This window comes from Gadus macrocephalus, chromosome 15, assembly GCF_031168955.1.
Source record: "Gadus macrocephalus chromosome 15, ASM3116895v1".
Lineage (NCBI taxonomy): Eukaryota > Metazoa > Chordata > Actinopteri > Gadiformes > Gadidae > Gadus > Gadus macrocephalus.
The window spans coordinates 6,533,186-6,547,368 of record NC_082396.1 but is presented as its reverse complement, the minus strand read 5'-3'; the positions used below and the strand labels follow the sequence as shown (position 1 = coordinate 6,547,368).

General features: G+C 42.7%; 2 protein-coding genes across 6 annotated transcripts in view; one reads left to right on the top strand and one right to left on the bottom strand.

The window, feature by feature from the left end:
• The window catches only part of LOC132473697 (DELTA-stichotoxin-Hmg2b-like), a 37,071-nt gene that overhangs the window by 5,208 nt on the left and 17,680 nt on the right, over positions 1-14,183 (bottom strand). Inside the window, exon 1 of one of the 4 annotated variants that reach the window (XM_060073914.1) lies at positions 5,990-6,133. The exons of 1 other annotated variant lie outside the window; for it this stretch is intronic. The gene's annotated coding sequence lies outside the window, so the exon portion shown is untranslated. 2 more of the 4 variants (XM_060073913.1, XM_060073915.1) reach the window with 2 other exon arrangements.
• Positions 1-14,183, top strand: part of vps8 (VPS8 subunit of CORVET complex) — a 38,601-nt gene that overhangs the window by 8,648 nt on the left and 15,770 nt on the right. For both annotated transcript variants that reach the window (XM_060073910.1, XM_060073909.1), the window contains exons 7-16: positions 9,944-10,068; positions 10,324-10,410; positions 10,932-10,999; positions 11,513-11,666; positions 12,052-12,111; positions 12,674-12,781; positions 13,051-13,131; positions 13,471-13,641; positions 13,762-13,836; positions 14,073-14,108. In XM_060073910.1, coding sequence (XP_059929893.1) covers positions 9,944-10,068; positions 10,324-10,410; positions 10,932-10,999; positions 11,513-11,666; positions 12,052-12,111; positions 12,674-12,781; positions 13,051-13,131; positions 13,471-13,641; positions 13,762-13,836; positions 14,073-14,108 — 965 coding nt within the window. The remainder of the gene's footprint in view (positions 1-9,943; positions 10,069-10,323; positions 10,411-10,931; positions 11,000-11,512; positions 11,667-12,051; positions 12,112-12,673; positions 12,782-13,050; positions 13,132-13,470; positions 13,642-13,761; positions 13,837-14,072; positions 14,109-14,183) is intronic.

The following is a 14,183-nucleotide window of genomic DNA, read 5'->3' as shown; positions in this document are numbered from 1 at the left end:
TAGTGATAAAGTTTTTTCTTTCATTTTGGACTGCACACACATCGCGAGTGACGGATATGCGCACAATGTACACACATCACTGTCTTTACAATTTGTAGGCAACCGAAGTAAGATTGTCAAGTGGATAACTCTTGAATCACATGTAGGCTACTAAGACCTGATGGGTTAGTGGTCAGAGAACAACTCATTAACGCTGGGATAAGGCGTTCGATTCCTTAATGAAGCTAGCTTTTTTCTTTCATATTGGACTGGATGTTTGTATGCCATTTTGCGTAACTTGTAGTTTATGATGAAGAAATGTTACTGGGGTTAAGGTTAGGGTAAGGGTAAGACACATAGTGTTTTTGCAACACAATATTTCTTCAGAGTTTTGATGACTCCAGTAGGAAACTTAAGATACCTAGAGAAATGCGTGAGTGCTCACAAAACATCAACAAGTCAGCAGTGTGGTACAGGGTGATCATTTCTGATAGACAGTACAAAAGCTGAAACTATTAGCCAGGAGTTGGAAAGATGCAGACGCAGACGTGGCAAGCAATAATGGTCGTTGGTAACTGTAAACAAAGAGATCGCATTTTGTTTAACTGCTAACTGACAAACGGGTTTATGCGTTCACTAAACAAAGATTATGGAAATAAAACCTTTCTCACATGCACACCCATCACGAGTGACGGCTACGCGCACACATGCACACCCATAGCGAGTGACGTAGGACGTAAAGTCCCGCCCCGGGCGAAGTGGCGTCGATTTAGAGAGTCCCTTTAATGGCCGGTTCAGACTACACGATTCTCAGACATTCCTCCACGATTTGACATGTCACACTATACGATCTCAGAGCCAGGAAATCACAGCCTTTCGCGCGCGCAAATTACCTCAGCGCGCGCAAAACCTCTCGCGAAAGATGTTTTTACGCTCTCGCTCGAATTTAATTTTGGCACTATGGGGGAGGGAACCAAGGCAGGGCGGGCTTTGCTATGATTGGCCGTTTCTGAAGCGCGATATTTGATTGACAGCCCTCCTCAGCCCTCCTCGCATTCAATTCTGAATTGTACAGTAAATGGCTGAAACGATAGTTACTTATTGTAACTCTAAATTCTATGAGTATTTTTAAGTGTCGGGGTTTGGTGAGGAGTGTAGCTGGCTGGCTGCGGACGAGGAAGTACGGCAATATATATATATTGCCCTAAATATAACCATAAATAGAGAATTGATTTTTTTTTCTTTTCATCTGTGTGAAAAAGTCTAATGTCTAATATGAGAATGCATATCTGTTCAGACCTGTAATTCATGTCTTAGACTTTTTCTCGCAGCTACAGATAAAAAAATTAAATTCTCTATTTATGGTTTCACAATGACTGAGTCACAGTTGATACTAATGAGTTTCAGCTCTAATGCTGCTACTGTCTGTAATATGTTTCTATTTAGATTATTTGTCAGGATAATTTGTTATTATTGTCTGAGTCTGGTTTTAACTAATGCTGGGCTTACACCAAAGGATTTTCACATTCACAGACTAAAAGCTGCAAGAGAGAATTTAGCGTTGGATCAATTGTGATATTTAACAAGGGTTTTGTAGATGGGTTAGCGACCACAGGATGTCTGTTAACTTCCTGTTCAGCTTTCACACCTTTCAGCACAAGAGACACAAACTTGAAAAACAAAAAAAAGCAACAACTGCTATTTGCAGAGCTGTACTATTATTCGGATGTATGTACTTGATTAAATTGTTTTGATAAAGTACATACAGGGTTCTTCCCGTTCGTCTCGTCCCACCCCTAGTGCTGATAATGTAGTGGGCTGATCTGGACAGAAAATGCCAGGGCTGAATTTTTGTCCCAGTCCACCAGGAAGTTGGCAACTTCCTACTTAAGCCAGCGAGCTCACGGAGCACCGCTGAATGTTAACGTTCGGTAGGAATCCACACGAGAATGTTACACGATCAATAATCCCGCACACACCAGCAAGCAACAGGCAAAAGCGCTGCAAAGCGACCAGTGTGAAAAAGTAAATCACCATGCTACAAACAAATCAGAGTCAGAGCGTCCATAGGAAAAGCGTGCGTACGTACCGGTAGCTAGTGATGTTATGGTTTGCGTCGAGGCATCGGGGCGTGTGTCGAGTACCTCGGCTCGTTCCCCCAGCGAAGCTCCGTATCGAGTAGGATTCATAGGCGAAATGATGTAGCGTGTGACGTTCGAGGCTTCATCTCGGGCTGTTCCGCGATATGGGTTCACAATTGGCACATTTTTACAAAAAGAAGACTACCCAGTTCCGAGATCACTTTTACGAATCTAACTCTCCACCTCAAGCTGGTGTGTAGTGAGCGTTCTGCCACCGATTGGCTGCCGTGCATCACCCAAGTGGGTGCTGCATATTGGTGGTGGTTAGTGAGGTCCCCCCTTCACTTTAGGCGTCTTTGAGTGTTATTAATTATTATTATTATTCATGTTTAACCTCTGTTTTCCTTTTATTCCTAGTCTGTTTTACATAGTTTTGAATGATGACTATATGCTCTGTAAGGTGACCTTGGGTGTCTTGAAAGGCGCCTCTAAATTAAATGTATTATTATTATTATTATTATTTTAATGACACTCATTCTCAGTCATCATGCAGTTATATTATTACAATTATTAGTAGGCTACTGTAGTTGATAAGACATTCTATTTTGCCCGGGATGACTTAAAAATCTTTGTCAAATGATTTGTTTTCTACCATGAGCCTGGGAAATATTTATGAACGGCACACTCACACGTATCACTGAAACGACTTTAATTCTCAAATGTTTTCATGTTGTAGGCTACGAAGCAAACATCACATCATCACAGGAAACTCTATCTTTCATCATAATTTCATTCACCACTAGGTGTCCCTAGTGTACTCATTTGAAGCTTGGAGGTCGAAACACTTTGATGGTTCATCTGGCTGCGAGGCTTTGACGTTTCATGCTTTATTATGTCCATGGTTTCATGAGGCATCATCTCTGCACCACTACCGGTAACAAGTTGCCTGGAGGCGAATTTTTTTTTTGCAGGGTGGTAGCGGGAAGCTCGTGAATATTCATGAGGGAACTGATCCCTGATTGGCTGGGACTTGTTGGCTGGGACTTGGCTCGCTGGGACTTTGTCAGAGGGCTTGTGTGAAAATCACGAACGCAAATGAATTAAACGTTGTTATAAATCAACACGAATAATGTGACACATGATACCCACCTACTACACGGCAACTCTATAGCTACCTTTCTGTAAGTACAAACGCTAGCTCACTCGTCTAAAAGCCCCTGTGAAACTTATGTGACACAGCCTGGGCTACTGTAGTAAATCATTTTTTTATTTATTATATTTTATAACGTTATGTAGCGCATCGCAGTGCTTTCGGCAGCTGGTGATTGTTTCCAAGTTTTTTTTTTCTAATTGTTGTCCATCCATGTCTTGATATTTCCATTAAGATTCCATTCTGTTCTGTTTCTAGAAGTAGTGAGCATAATGGCAGGATTTATTAAAGCTTGCAACATTTGCCAGACCCATGTCAACTTTGAGGAGATGGAGCTGCTGGAGGTTAGGTGTAGATGGATAAGAACAAACCGTATGATTTCTGATATTTGTTTATAGTGGTTCTGCCACACCCCACAACCAATTACATTATAGAAAGAAGGGCCATAAAATCGGTAGGCCTATCCATAGAATATTTTCGCGTAGGGCTAAATGAATTTTAATATTGATTTTCACCTATCAATCCACCTCCTACACGGCAACTCTATAGCTACCTTTCTGTAAGTGCCAAAACAAACGTTAGCTCGTAATGCTAACTCGTCTAAAAACAACTACTGTATAACATGTGTCACACTATTGATAAAATTATTTGTGTTGATTTATAACAACGTTTCATTTATTTGCGTTCGTGATTTTCACAAGCCCTCTGTTTTCACAAGCCCTCTGACAAAGTCCCAGCGAGCCAAGTCCCAGCCAATGAGGGATGAGTTCCCTCATGAATATTCACGAGCTTCCCGCTACCACCCTGCAAAAAATAAACTCGCTGGCGGCCCTGATCATTACGAAGGGCTCTGCCCCTGCGTCGCACCGTCTCACCGCATAGGCTACCTAGTAGTATTGACAAAACCAACATTTTATTTTTGCCAAACCCATTTCACAATTCAAACAAGGTAATCTTATTATTATATTATTGTTACCTTATAGACTCAAGAATACATCCATTCCAGACACGGAAGACACTCTGATATGAATTTACAACGTATTTATGTTACGTTTGTATATGTTCCGTCCACATTAGAACGGCGAATTCCGACACTGAAAACGATACTTTTCAAGAACGATCGCTGAGGTGGATAAATATGAAAACACTGGGTTCGCGTTGTAGTGTGGTCAGGGTAGACGGAGGCTTTCAGATACGATGGCGTTCGGTTGCCATGACACAGCCATGACGCTGCCACAAGCTTGCGCTCATCTAAAAAGAAAATAGGCAGGTGAAATGGAAATGATTTCTCTGTGCAATGTACTATGTAGTTATATTATATTTACCCGGATTAGTGTGGACAGGGCCTTACGTTTTCATTAACGCTACCACCACAGCTGCGTCTTGTGAATCTAAATAATGCCGCGACGAGCGGGGATTCAGGAAGTAACGCAACCTGATACAGCCCCAGAAATGAATAAAATAAACACATTTTCTTGAGTAGTTTAGGTCAACGAAAATGAAGAGACATTATTATTTTGTAAAACACATTTACTCTCGTTTTTATTCGTCAACAATATTGCATTATGTATTTAATCATAGTTATTGTCACATGACCATCATTTACGTTGCATCTCGTCTCGTTTTCCTCACGTGATAAAGGGTCGTTGACGACAATATTTAGTCATAATTTTCGTTGATGAAAGCAACACTACTCACGTAGGCTATACACAGCACAAACATGCAAACAATTTGCCTGATTGAAATATTATGATGTCAAAGATTGTTCACGTGTGTGAAACTGCATAGAAATAGCGTGTGGATTGTGGAAGGCTAAAATTCCATAAGCCTACTACATGAACACTGTAGTAGGCTATGCCATGCATTAAAATAATAATAATAACAATAATAAACTCGAGCAAAGTATATCCCAGCCTTCTAAAACAAAATCTCGTTTTAGGGTAAATGATAACATTGGTTAAATGATTTGGGAAAGAACAGCTGATACAGCGTTTTATTCATAAATCAATGCATCTGCAAACACCATACAGCAAACACATATATTCTTGACACAGACATCATGTACCATTCCATAACTTTTAGGATTGATGAGTATTTGATTGTGAGAAAACATAGTTTTACCGCGAGTGAGTGTTTAAAAGAATGAATGAATGCGGGTGATGAGTGGGGCGTGTGTGCACCCATCTGTTTAAACACACGCAAACTAAACACGGAACGCATAATACAGTCGGTTAGTTTAAAGTCCTCCTAGTGACAAATCTTGACAGCTTTGTCAGTCTTGACGTTTCTCAATTCTCTTCGTTGAGAGGAAAAAAGCAGAAACTGAATTTCTAAAAGCGTGGATATACCTAATATGTGTAAAGTACATAACAACAGTATGCATTAAGATTACAACATGCCTGACAAGCTCACATATTAAAGGTAATGGAAATCTTTAAGGCAAAATAACGTCAATAATTGATGACGTACTGATGAACTAAACAACAAACAAAATTACAGTTATATTGTTTGATTCCAAAATTAACGAAGGATACTTTGGCAATTAGAATATTTAGGGACAACTCTTTATTTTATTGATGTATATATTTTTAGAATTAGTACAAATTGACAGATTAACAATGAAACAATAAAAAAAAATGTATCTGTTAATCTGTCAAATTATATTTGAGATTAACAGCTAAACAGTTAACTGTTAACATCCCAAGTGTAAAGTTTAGTAAAACTCAGATTTTTACAATAGGAACCCTTGAATTGTAATGTAGAAGAAAAAAAAGTTTACCCTTTTTAGTGTTTGAAAAAAAAAAAGGACGAAGCGACGATGAGGAAGGCAGCGAGGTGGGGCTGAAGAGTGGTTAGAACGGGTACCCTTTAACTTGTGCTGGAACTCTCTCCAACCTCAGGTTTTATTCACTCAGGGAATCAAGACCTGTTGATGCCCACCTTATCTCCAACCCACACTATCGCTGCCTCTCATTGGCCTAGCCTCAGTATCGCTTCTCCTCACCTCTCACTTATTTTTAATTACATATCTCACCAAACGATACGTTAAAAATTAATTCTTCCATGCAATTTGTGTATTCTTCCCGGAACCTTGCAACCTTTTCTTCAACCCTAGAAGTCGTTATCAATGGTTCCGACGCAGTCAGCCTACTTCGTGGGATAAGAAGTTTGGTGACGTTATTAAAAAAATTACGTGATTGTGGAGAAACCAAAACCTCACTCAACAAACACCATGCAACCTTCCTGGAATTTACAGTACATTTCCTTGTTCTGTGATCCAGAACTGAAGGAACAACAGTGGTACTGCTTTATATATTTACATACATACACATACATACCTATCCTTTTTTGCAACCTTTGTTTCATTTAAAGAAGTTGTTTGTTCCGGTGCAGTCCGCATACTTAAGATGAATATGTTTGGCCAAAATATATATATATGTATATATATATTAGTTCTTATACTATATATATATAATATCTGTTACAAGACAGAAGAGATGTTCTGATACAATCTTATCATTCCCAGTACCGATTCCGACTCCTGAACTTCGGCATAGCTTCACTTCAATTCTTTTTTCTTCCCGAACTAGATATTTTGCATTTATAATCTATATATCTATATTTTTGCAACCTTTGTTTCAACTAAAGAAGTTGTTTTGTTCCGGTGCAGTTCACATACTTAAGATGAATAGGTTTGGCCAAAATATATATATGTATGTATGTATATTAGTTCTCATACTATATATATATATATAATAGATGTTACTAGAAGGGATGTTCGGATGCAATGTTATCCTTCCCAGCACCGATTCCGACTCCTGAACTTCGGCACCGGTCTATAAATGTAATATAGTTAAGTGTGAGCATCCATGTTATTCCAACTTGGTAGCTCGAACATATGTAGCTCGGAGATGATGCGTTTCTGATTCCGACACAGTACATTATTTTTAGCTTGTTTCATCCAAGTCGTGCGGGTCTCCCGTCGGGTACCCAAACCCGTGCAGGACTCTGCCTCAGGTGCCATAAAGGGCTTTTCAGACGCGAAGCGTTTGTCACGCTTGCTAATAAATTCTCAATGGAGAGGCGAGTGGGCAGAGAGGAGGCGCAGCTTCCTGTCGAGCGGCACGACAAGCGGGCGCACTCCCGTCAGGCTGTCGCTTCCGTGCTCGTCGAGCGCATGAGCATATACGTGGAAACCATTGGGATAGATGAGAATCACAATAAAAAAGTACTCGCCGATACCGATACTGCAATAAAGGCAGTATCTGAGGATTTTCCGATACTAGTATCGGTATCGGAACATCTCTACTAAACAGGTAATAAATTCTGCAGAGCCTAGTATTTCCTGCATCCCCATTCCTTCCTGAAAGCCCTGTCTTTGAAGCTTTCTTTTTTTATCAAATTAACTTAAAGGTCTCATGACATGAAAATCTAACTTTATGAGGTTTTCTAACATAAATATGAGTTCCCCTAGCCTGCCTATGGTCCCCCAATGGCTAAAACTTGCGTTTGGTGTAAAACGAGCACTAGCTGTTCTGCTCGCCTTTGAAAAAACGGAGGCTCAAGTGCGCTGATTTGGAATGTCTGTATTCATGACGTCACCAAGAATCTCAGCTCCTCCCCTTACTCTGCCTGGCCCGCCCAGAGACGTTGGCCCGCCATTGAGACTCGACCGTGCGAGCGCCACGTGTGTGTGTGTGTGTGTGTGTGAATACACACACTGTAACGCAAGTGTTTCTTGTCGGTTCTTTGACGTGTCTTGTATTTCCACAACGAGACTGTTGTGGGGGTTATCTGAGCCATGGTTGAGAAGGAATTGGGGGAAAGGAACTTTGGCTTTGACTCGCTGAAGTACATGAACTGCGACATGCCGCCGGTTGCCGCGAGGCACCATCGCCCGGCAGCAGGCAGCAGGCAGCCGGCAGCAGGCAGCGCGCGGTTCAGTCGACTTCAGGTTGATGTGAAAGAGGAAGAACCAGAGACGTCGCAGAACCCGACAAAGTCGTTTGTGATTCATAATATCGTCTGGAGGCGCACACAGCTTTTGGCCGTGATAATATGTATTAAATGATATAGATTTCTATGCATTATATGATATTATTTAGATATAGAGCTCCAGGACTGTAAGTGTTGTACACTTCCTTGTTATTTGGATAACCGTTCTGTCGGACTCTCGTCTCTGGTATTTCTACAACGAGACTCGTATTGGGGGTTATCTCAGCCAAGGTTGAGAATGAATTGGGGGGAAGGAACTTTGGCTTTGACTCCCTCAAGAACCACGACATGGAGGAGAAAGGGATTGTTGGCGGCGAATGTCTCCAGCTTGAGACCCGCTGAGGGACCACCGCCGGAGGCAGAGGTGCCTAAGCACTGCCCGGCAACGATCCCTTTCTCCTCCTTGTCGTGGTTCAGTCTACTTCACATTGATGAGGATGTTGAAGAACCAGGAACGTCGGAGAACCCAATGCGGTCATTTGAGATTCATAATATCGGCTCACACAGCTTTTGGACGTTATAATATATATTATATGATATAGATATCTATGTAGGCTATATGATAATATTTAGATATAGAGCTCCAGGACTCCCGTGTGTTCTAGAATATTTACAGAACACGGCTAAAGGCTGTGTGCGCCTCGCCATTGCGATACATCCAATGTAAACAGAGCGCATGGTACCGTGGCTGCAAGTTGCTCAGGGCCACACCCCCACCCTCTTCCTTGACCCGCCTCGCTCCTCCTCATTTGCATTATAGCTACAGAAACCAAAACAGCGCATTTGGGGGAAGCTCAATGTGTGACTGGCTCGGAGTGGCTGTAACTCTGCACCACGGCTGAATTTCGGGAACGTCTTTGAATACTGTGTTAGTTGCCCACTAATACCTATATTAAAGAATACATAAAATAGCATGTCATGGGACCTTTAATTAAGTATAATATGGAAATGTATACAGGAAGGGGAATTACATTACAAAGTTATATAAAAGTTAATAAAAAGACTCCAAATATTGGGGTGTCAGCGATGTGGTGGTTGTATTGTCTGGTGTCTGTTTCACAACGTATAAAAGACGGTGTTCTCTCTTCATCATGCCTTCGATTCGATGCCCCCCACAGGAAAAGGTAGGGTCTCTCTGAGGGGTGCATGCTGCTCATGTGTGTATCCTGGACCATTCGTCATCATCATCTTTTTCTGCCCCTTTTATGTATATAACCAACCCTTTATACATTGCTATGTGTGTGGGGTGTTTGGGTTCTCATACACATCCAGGGGGAAGCATATAGGTATAATCTTAATAAATGTGTTATAGGAAAGTGATTATGTCTGTTGCTAACTAGGTAGACAGATTAGCATCTGAGCTAACCTGTTGTCCTGCTTCACGTCGCTGCTCTGCCGCACGTCCGCCTTGTTCCCTTTTGTATTTATTAACATGCATTACTTATTATTCATTCATTTGTTTATTCCTCACGGGATTCCCCGAATTGATGGTGACCTTTCCATTCATACTTGTTCCCACTGCATGGCTTTTCTCCTGAAACGTCTGAGTTCCCGTGGGTGTTGTGAGTGTGAGTCCGGCACACAGCAGGGGATGATTCCTGTCAGACATGTTGAATGCTGATGAGCGACGGAACACACCGCAACCAACCGGCGATCCAGAGAGCAAAACCGGAGAAACACAACGTAAGGGAGGCGGTTTACCCGGTCTATCTGAACCGTGTTGCCTCCTGTCTTCCAGATGTCAATCAGGCGCTGCGGCTGTGCCTGGGAACCACGGCAACGGGGGCGGAGTTTGGCGCCGTGTCCGCCCTCAGTATCAACCATGACTGCTCGCGGTTGCTGTGTGGTTTTGCCAAAGGGCAGGTTCGTACACACACACACACACACACACACACACACACACACACACACACACACACACACACACACACACACACACACACACACACACACACACACACACACACACACACACACACACACACACACACACACAGAGAGAGAGAGAGAAAGATCATCTCTTCTCATACAGAAATGCACTTGTCATGGAACATAGATTGATGAAGAACAAATATTTTCCAAATTAAAGTATTCTGACGCAGAGTGTGTGTTCCTCAGATCACCATGTGGGATCTGGCCAATGGGAAGCTGCTGAGGACCATCACAGACGCACACCCCCCTGGGACCGCGATACTGCATGTCAAGGTAGGCCTACTAGTACACACTCACTACTGCATGTCAAGGTACTAGTGAACACTCACTACTACATGTCAAGGTACTAGTACACACTCACTACTGCATGTCAAGGTACTAGTACACACTCACTACTGCATGTCAAGGTACTAGTGAACACTCACTACTACATGTCAAGGTACTAGTACACACTCACTGCTGCATGTCACGGTTATAGTCGACACTCACTACTGCATGTCAAGGTACTAGTACACACTCACTACTGCATGTCAAGGTACTAGTACACACTCCAATACTACTTGTTTAGGTTTTAGTACACACTCCAGTAGTGCATTCTAAAGTAAAATAACACTGACAGATTGTCAAACAACAATTAAATACAAATGTTTATCAACAGATTAACTAACTAGCATAATGGAAATATTAATAACAACAAATCCATTAACAGTAATATTAACAGATTAATAACAACAGATTAATGAAACAGTATGATTTACAGATGTCTTGCCTCAACATCTTTTCTTTGGGCTCAGTTTACAGACGACCCGACACTGGCCATCTGCAACGACAGCGGAGGATCAGTGTTTGAGTTGGCCTTCAGGTAAACAAATACATCCAGCAAGTACTAAAATGTAACATGTTAAGGCCCTGCAGTTAACAAGAACTACACAACATATCTATGACCTTGAGGGGAAAGTTGTACACAACATATTAATGACCTGCAGTAAACAAGTACAACACAACATGTTAATGACATGCAGTTAACAAGTACTACACAACATGTTAATGACCTGGAGATAACAAGTACTACACAACACACCTCCTTCTAATGCCCTAATCTCAATCTGCTCCTGAAAGACATTTTTTCTCAAATGCACTGAAAATCGTATAAACCACTTTCCCTCTGGATAAAAATGTCTCCTTAATAAATAAATAAATAAATAAATGGCCCGTTTAATTTAAATATGAAAAATGACCATTAGCCTAATAACCTGTAGTTAATGAAAGAATGATTGTATCTGCTGCCCTCTAGTGGACGGAAATAAACGAGTGCTGCTTTAAGTAAGCGTATCAAACACACGTGTGTCCTGACGGTCTGGTCGTCCTCTGCCAGGAGGGTGATGGGCATGCGGTCGTGCGACTCGCGCTGTCTCTTCAGCGGCTCTAAGGGGGAGGTGTGCTGCATCGAGCCACTGCACACCCCCCCGGACCTGAGGGACCACCCCATCACACCCTACTCCCTGCTGGCCATGGGCTCCCTCACCAAGGTAAGGGCTCTGGTTCAGGGTCGGCGGTGAATAGAAGTCATTTTGGGATGCATGAACTGGGATGATCCCGGGTGGAACGTTTTGGGGGCAACAGCGCCCGAATTACGCAACTGTAGGAGAATGAAAAAGGAAATAGAAAATAAGAAGGACGGTTTCAGTGTATTATGTCACACACATTCAAAGCAGCCATCTTGGTGTTTTTTTTCCCATTTATGATCAAAATAAAAAGCAACTATTGTAGAATTGTTGGTCGAGAAGTACCAAGATGGTCAGTTTAACCTATTTTATGGCATGTGATTGAACCCATTGTATTTACCAACATATCATATAATATATATAAACCCATATATCAAGGTAAATGTGAAGCCAATTTCTTCTGTTACAGATTCTTGTGATCGGACTCAAGCCCTCCCTCAAAGTGTGGATGACCTTCCCCTACAACAAGGTCTGTCCTTGCCTCAACCCCATCCCTCTCTTCCCTCTCTTCTTCTCTTCTATGATTATCAGCTCGTTCCATCGTCATTCATCTTCTCTGATGTTTGATGTTCATGTATTAAGGTTGTATTGCCTTAAAAACACTAGGGCCCCGCCTTGACTAACAATGTATTGAAAAAAAGAAAGAAAATGTATATAGGAACGTTGGAAAGCCTGTATACTTCCCTTTCAAATGGGGCTCCATTTGTAAGGAACATGCACTTGTGGGATGAGCAGCAGAGCTGAGTATGTGGGTTGCGGCAATGAAAAATTTGCGGCCTGTCTTTGACATCTCCCGTTATATGGAGCTTGGCCTTCAGTTTGGAGAGGGTACTAGGGCTCGCTCCAAATAATGCCGCAACTTCGTTTTGCGGAACACCAGCTTGAAGTTGCCGGATAGCTGGACCACAGGTTAAAGGGGGAGCGCCCCGAAAGCCACTACTGCACCTAGCGGGAAAATATGATGATGATGATGATGATGTGTGACCCGTGCTCTTATGCGTCTCTCCCCCCCCCCCCCCCTCCCCCTCCAGTCTGACCCCTCCAGTGTCCCCCAGCTGGCCTGGCAGTTTGTTCCCGCCCAGAAGACCTACAACCCCGTCCTGGCCTTCTGCAGGGGGGACACCGTCCACTTCCTGCTGGTACCCCGGAACCCTCTGACCACTTCCTGCAGACACGCCCCTTTCCCCTCTCATCAAGACGACCCACTTTCCCCTTACTCAGATTACAAAGATACAAATAGCAGTGAAACTAACAACAATTCAACGAGTATATTTGCATTAAATACTACATTATAAGACACAATTAAGAAATACAATTTTAATTATTAAATTTTTAGAGTGCTGAATTAGACATGTTGAGGCGTGTGTGTGTACTGACCCCGCCCTCCCTCCGTCACGCGTGTGCCCAGGTGAAGAAGGAGGAGGCGGGCTCCATCCACGTGGTCAAGCAGAGGCAGCTGCACCTCAACTGTGACCTCATCAGCCTGAGCGTGAGTACCAGCAGGGCGATAACATCATCGGCCTCAAGGCGAGGGTGATGACATCATCGGACTCAAGGCGAGGGTGGGCTGGTAACTGAAAAGTTGCTGGTTAGCAAGACGCCTCACCCTGACTGCTCCCGACGCGCTGGCTGTCGCCCTGCGTGGTTGACTCCGCTGTCGTTGTGTGAATGTGTGTATGAATGTGTGAACGTGAGGCAGTGTTGTAAATTCCTTTGAGCGACCACTGGTTAGAACAACGCTTTATAAATGTTTACCATTGACTGTTGTTCTGTGGACTTAATCGGTTGTGTTTTAAGGATGTTGAACCTTGTCTTAACCCCTCCCCAGTGGATCAGCAGCCGGACCCTGGTCTTGGTGAACAGCCAGGAGCAGCTGCAGGTGGTGGACCGGCCCAGCCAGGAGGTCCTGGACCAGCTGGACCTGGAGCAGGTGCAGCTGGTCTACAACAGCCGGCACTTCAAGTCTCTGGCCACCGGGGGCAACGTCTCAGAGGCCCTGGTGAGGAGAGAGGGAGAGAGGGAGAGAGGGAGAAGGAGAGAGAGTGAGAATGTTCTGATGTTACAGGAGAATGGTGGAGAGAGGATATGAGGAGTGGTGAAACCTTGTGTGTGTGTGCAGGCGTTGGTAGGAGAGAAGGCCTGCTATGAGTCTGTCTGCAGCTACGCCGGGCAGATCCTGTATCTGGGCACCAAGGTATCCACCGGCTTCAGGATTTTTATTTTTTTATTTTTTATTTAAATGAAAAGAATTATAGCATATACAACATGGAAGACATCATGTTTGTGCTATTATTTTTAATTGTTACCTACAATTAAAATTGTATGATATGTATTGAATCTGGAATTTTTATACTGTATGTTGTATAATATATTGTTTTACATATTATACGTTGTGTTATCTAACAACGGTGTTGTATTGTTTATCTGCAGTCGGCTCACATCATGACTCTGAGGAACTGGAGGGAGGTAGGAACACACAACAACAACAATACAATCAGAGAAGAAGAATACTTTGCAATATATAAAATATCTAATATATTT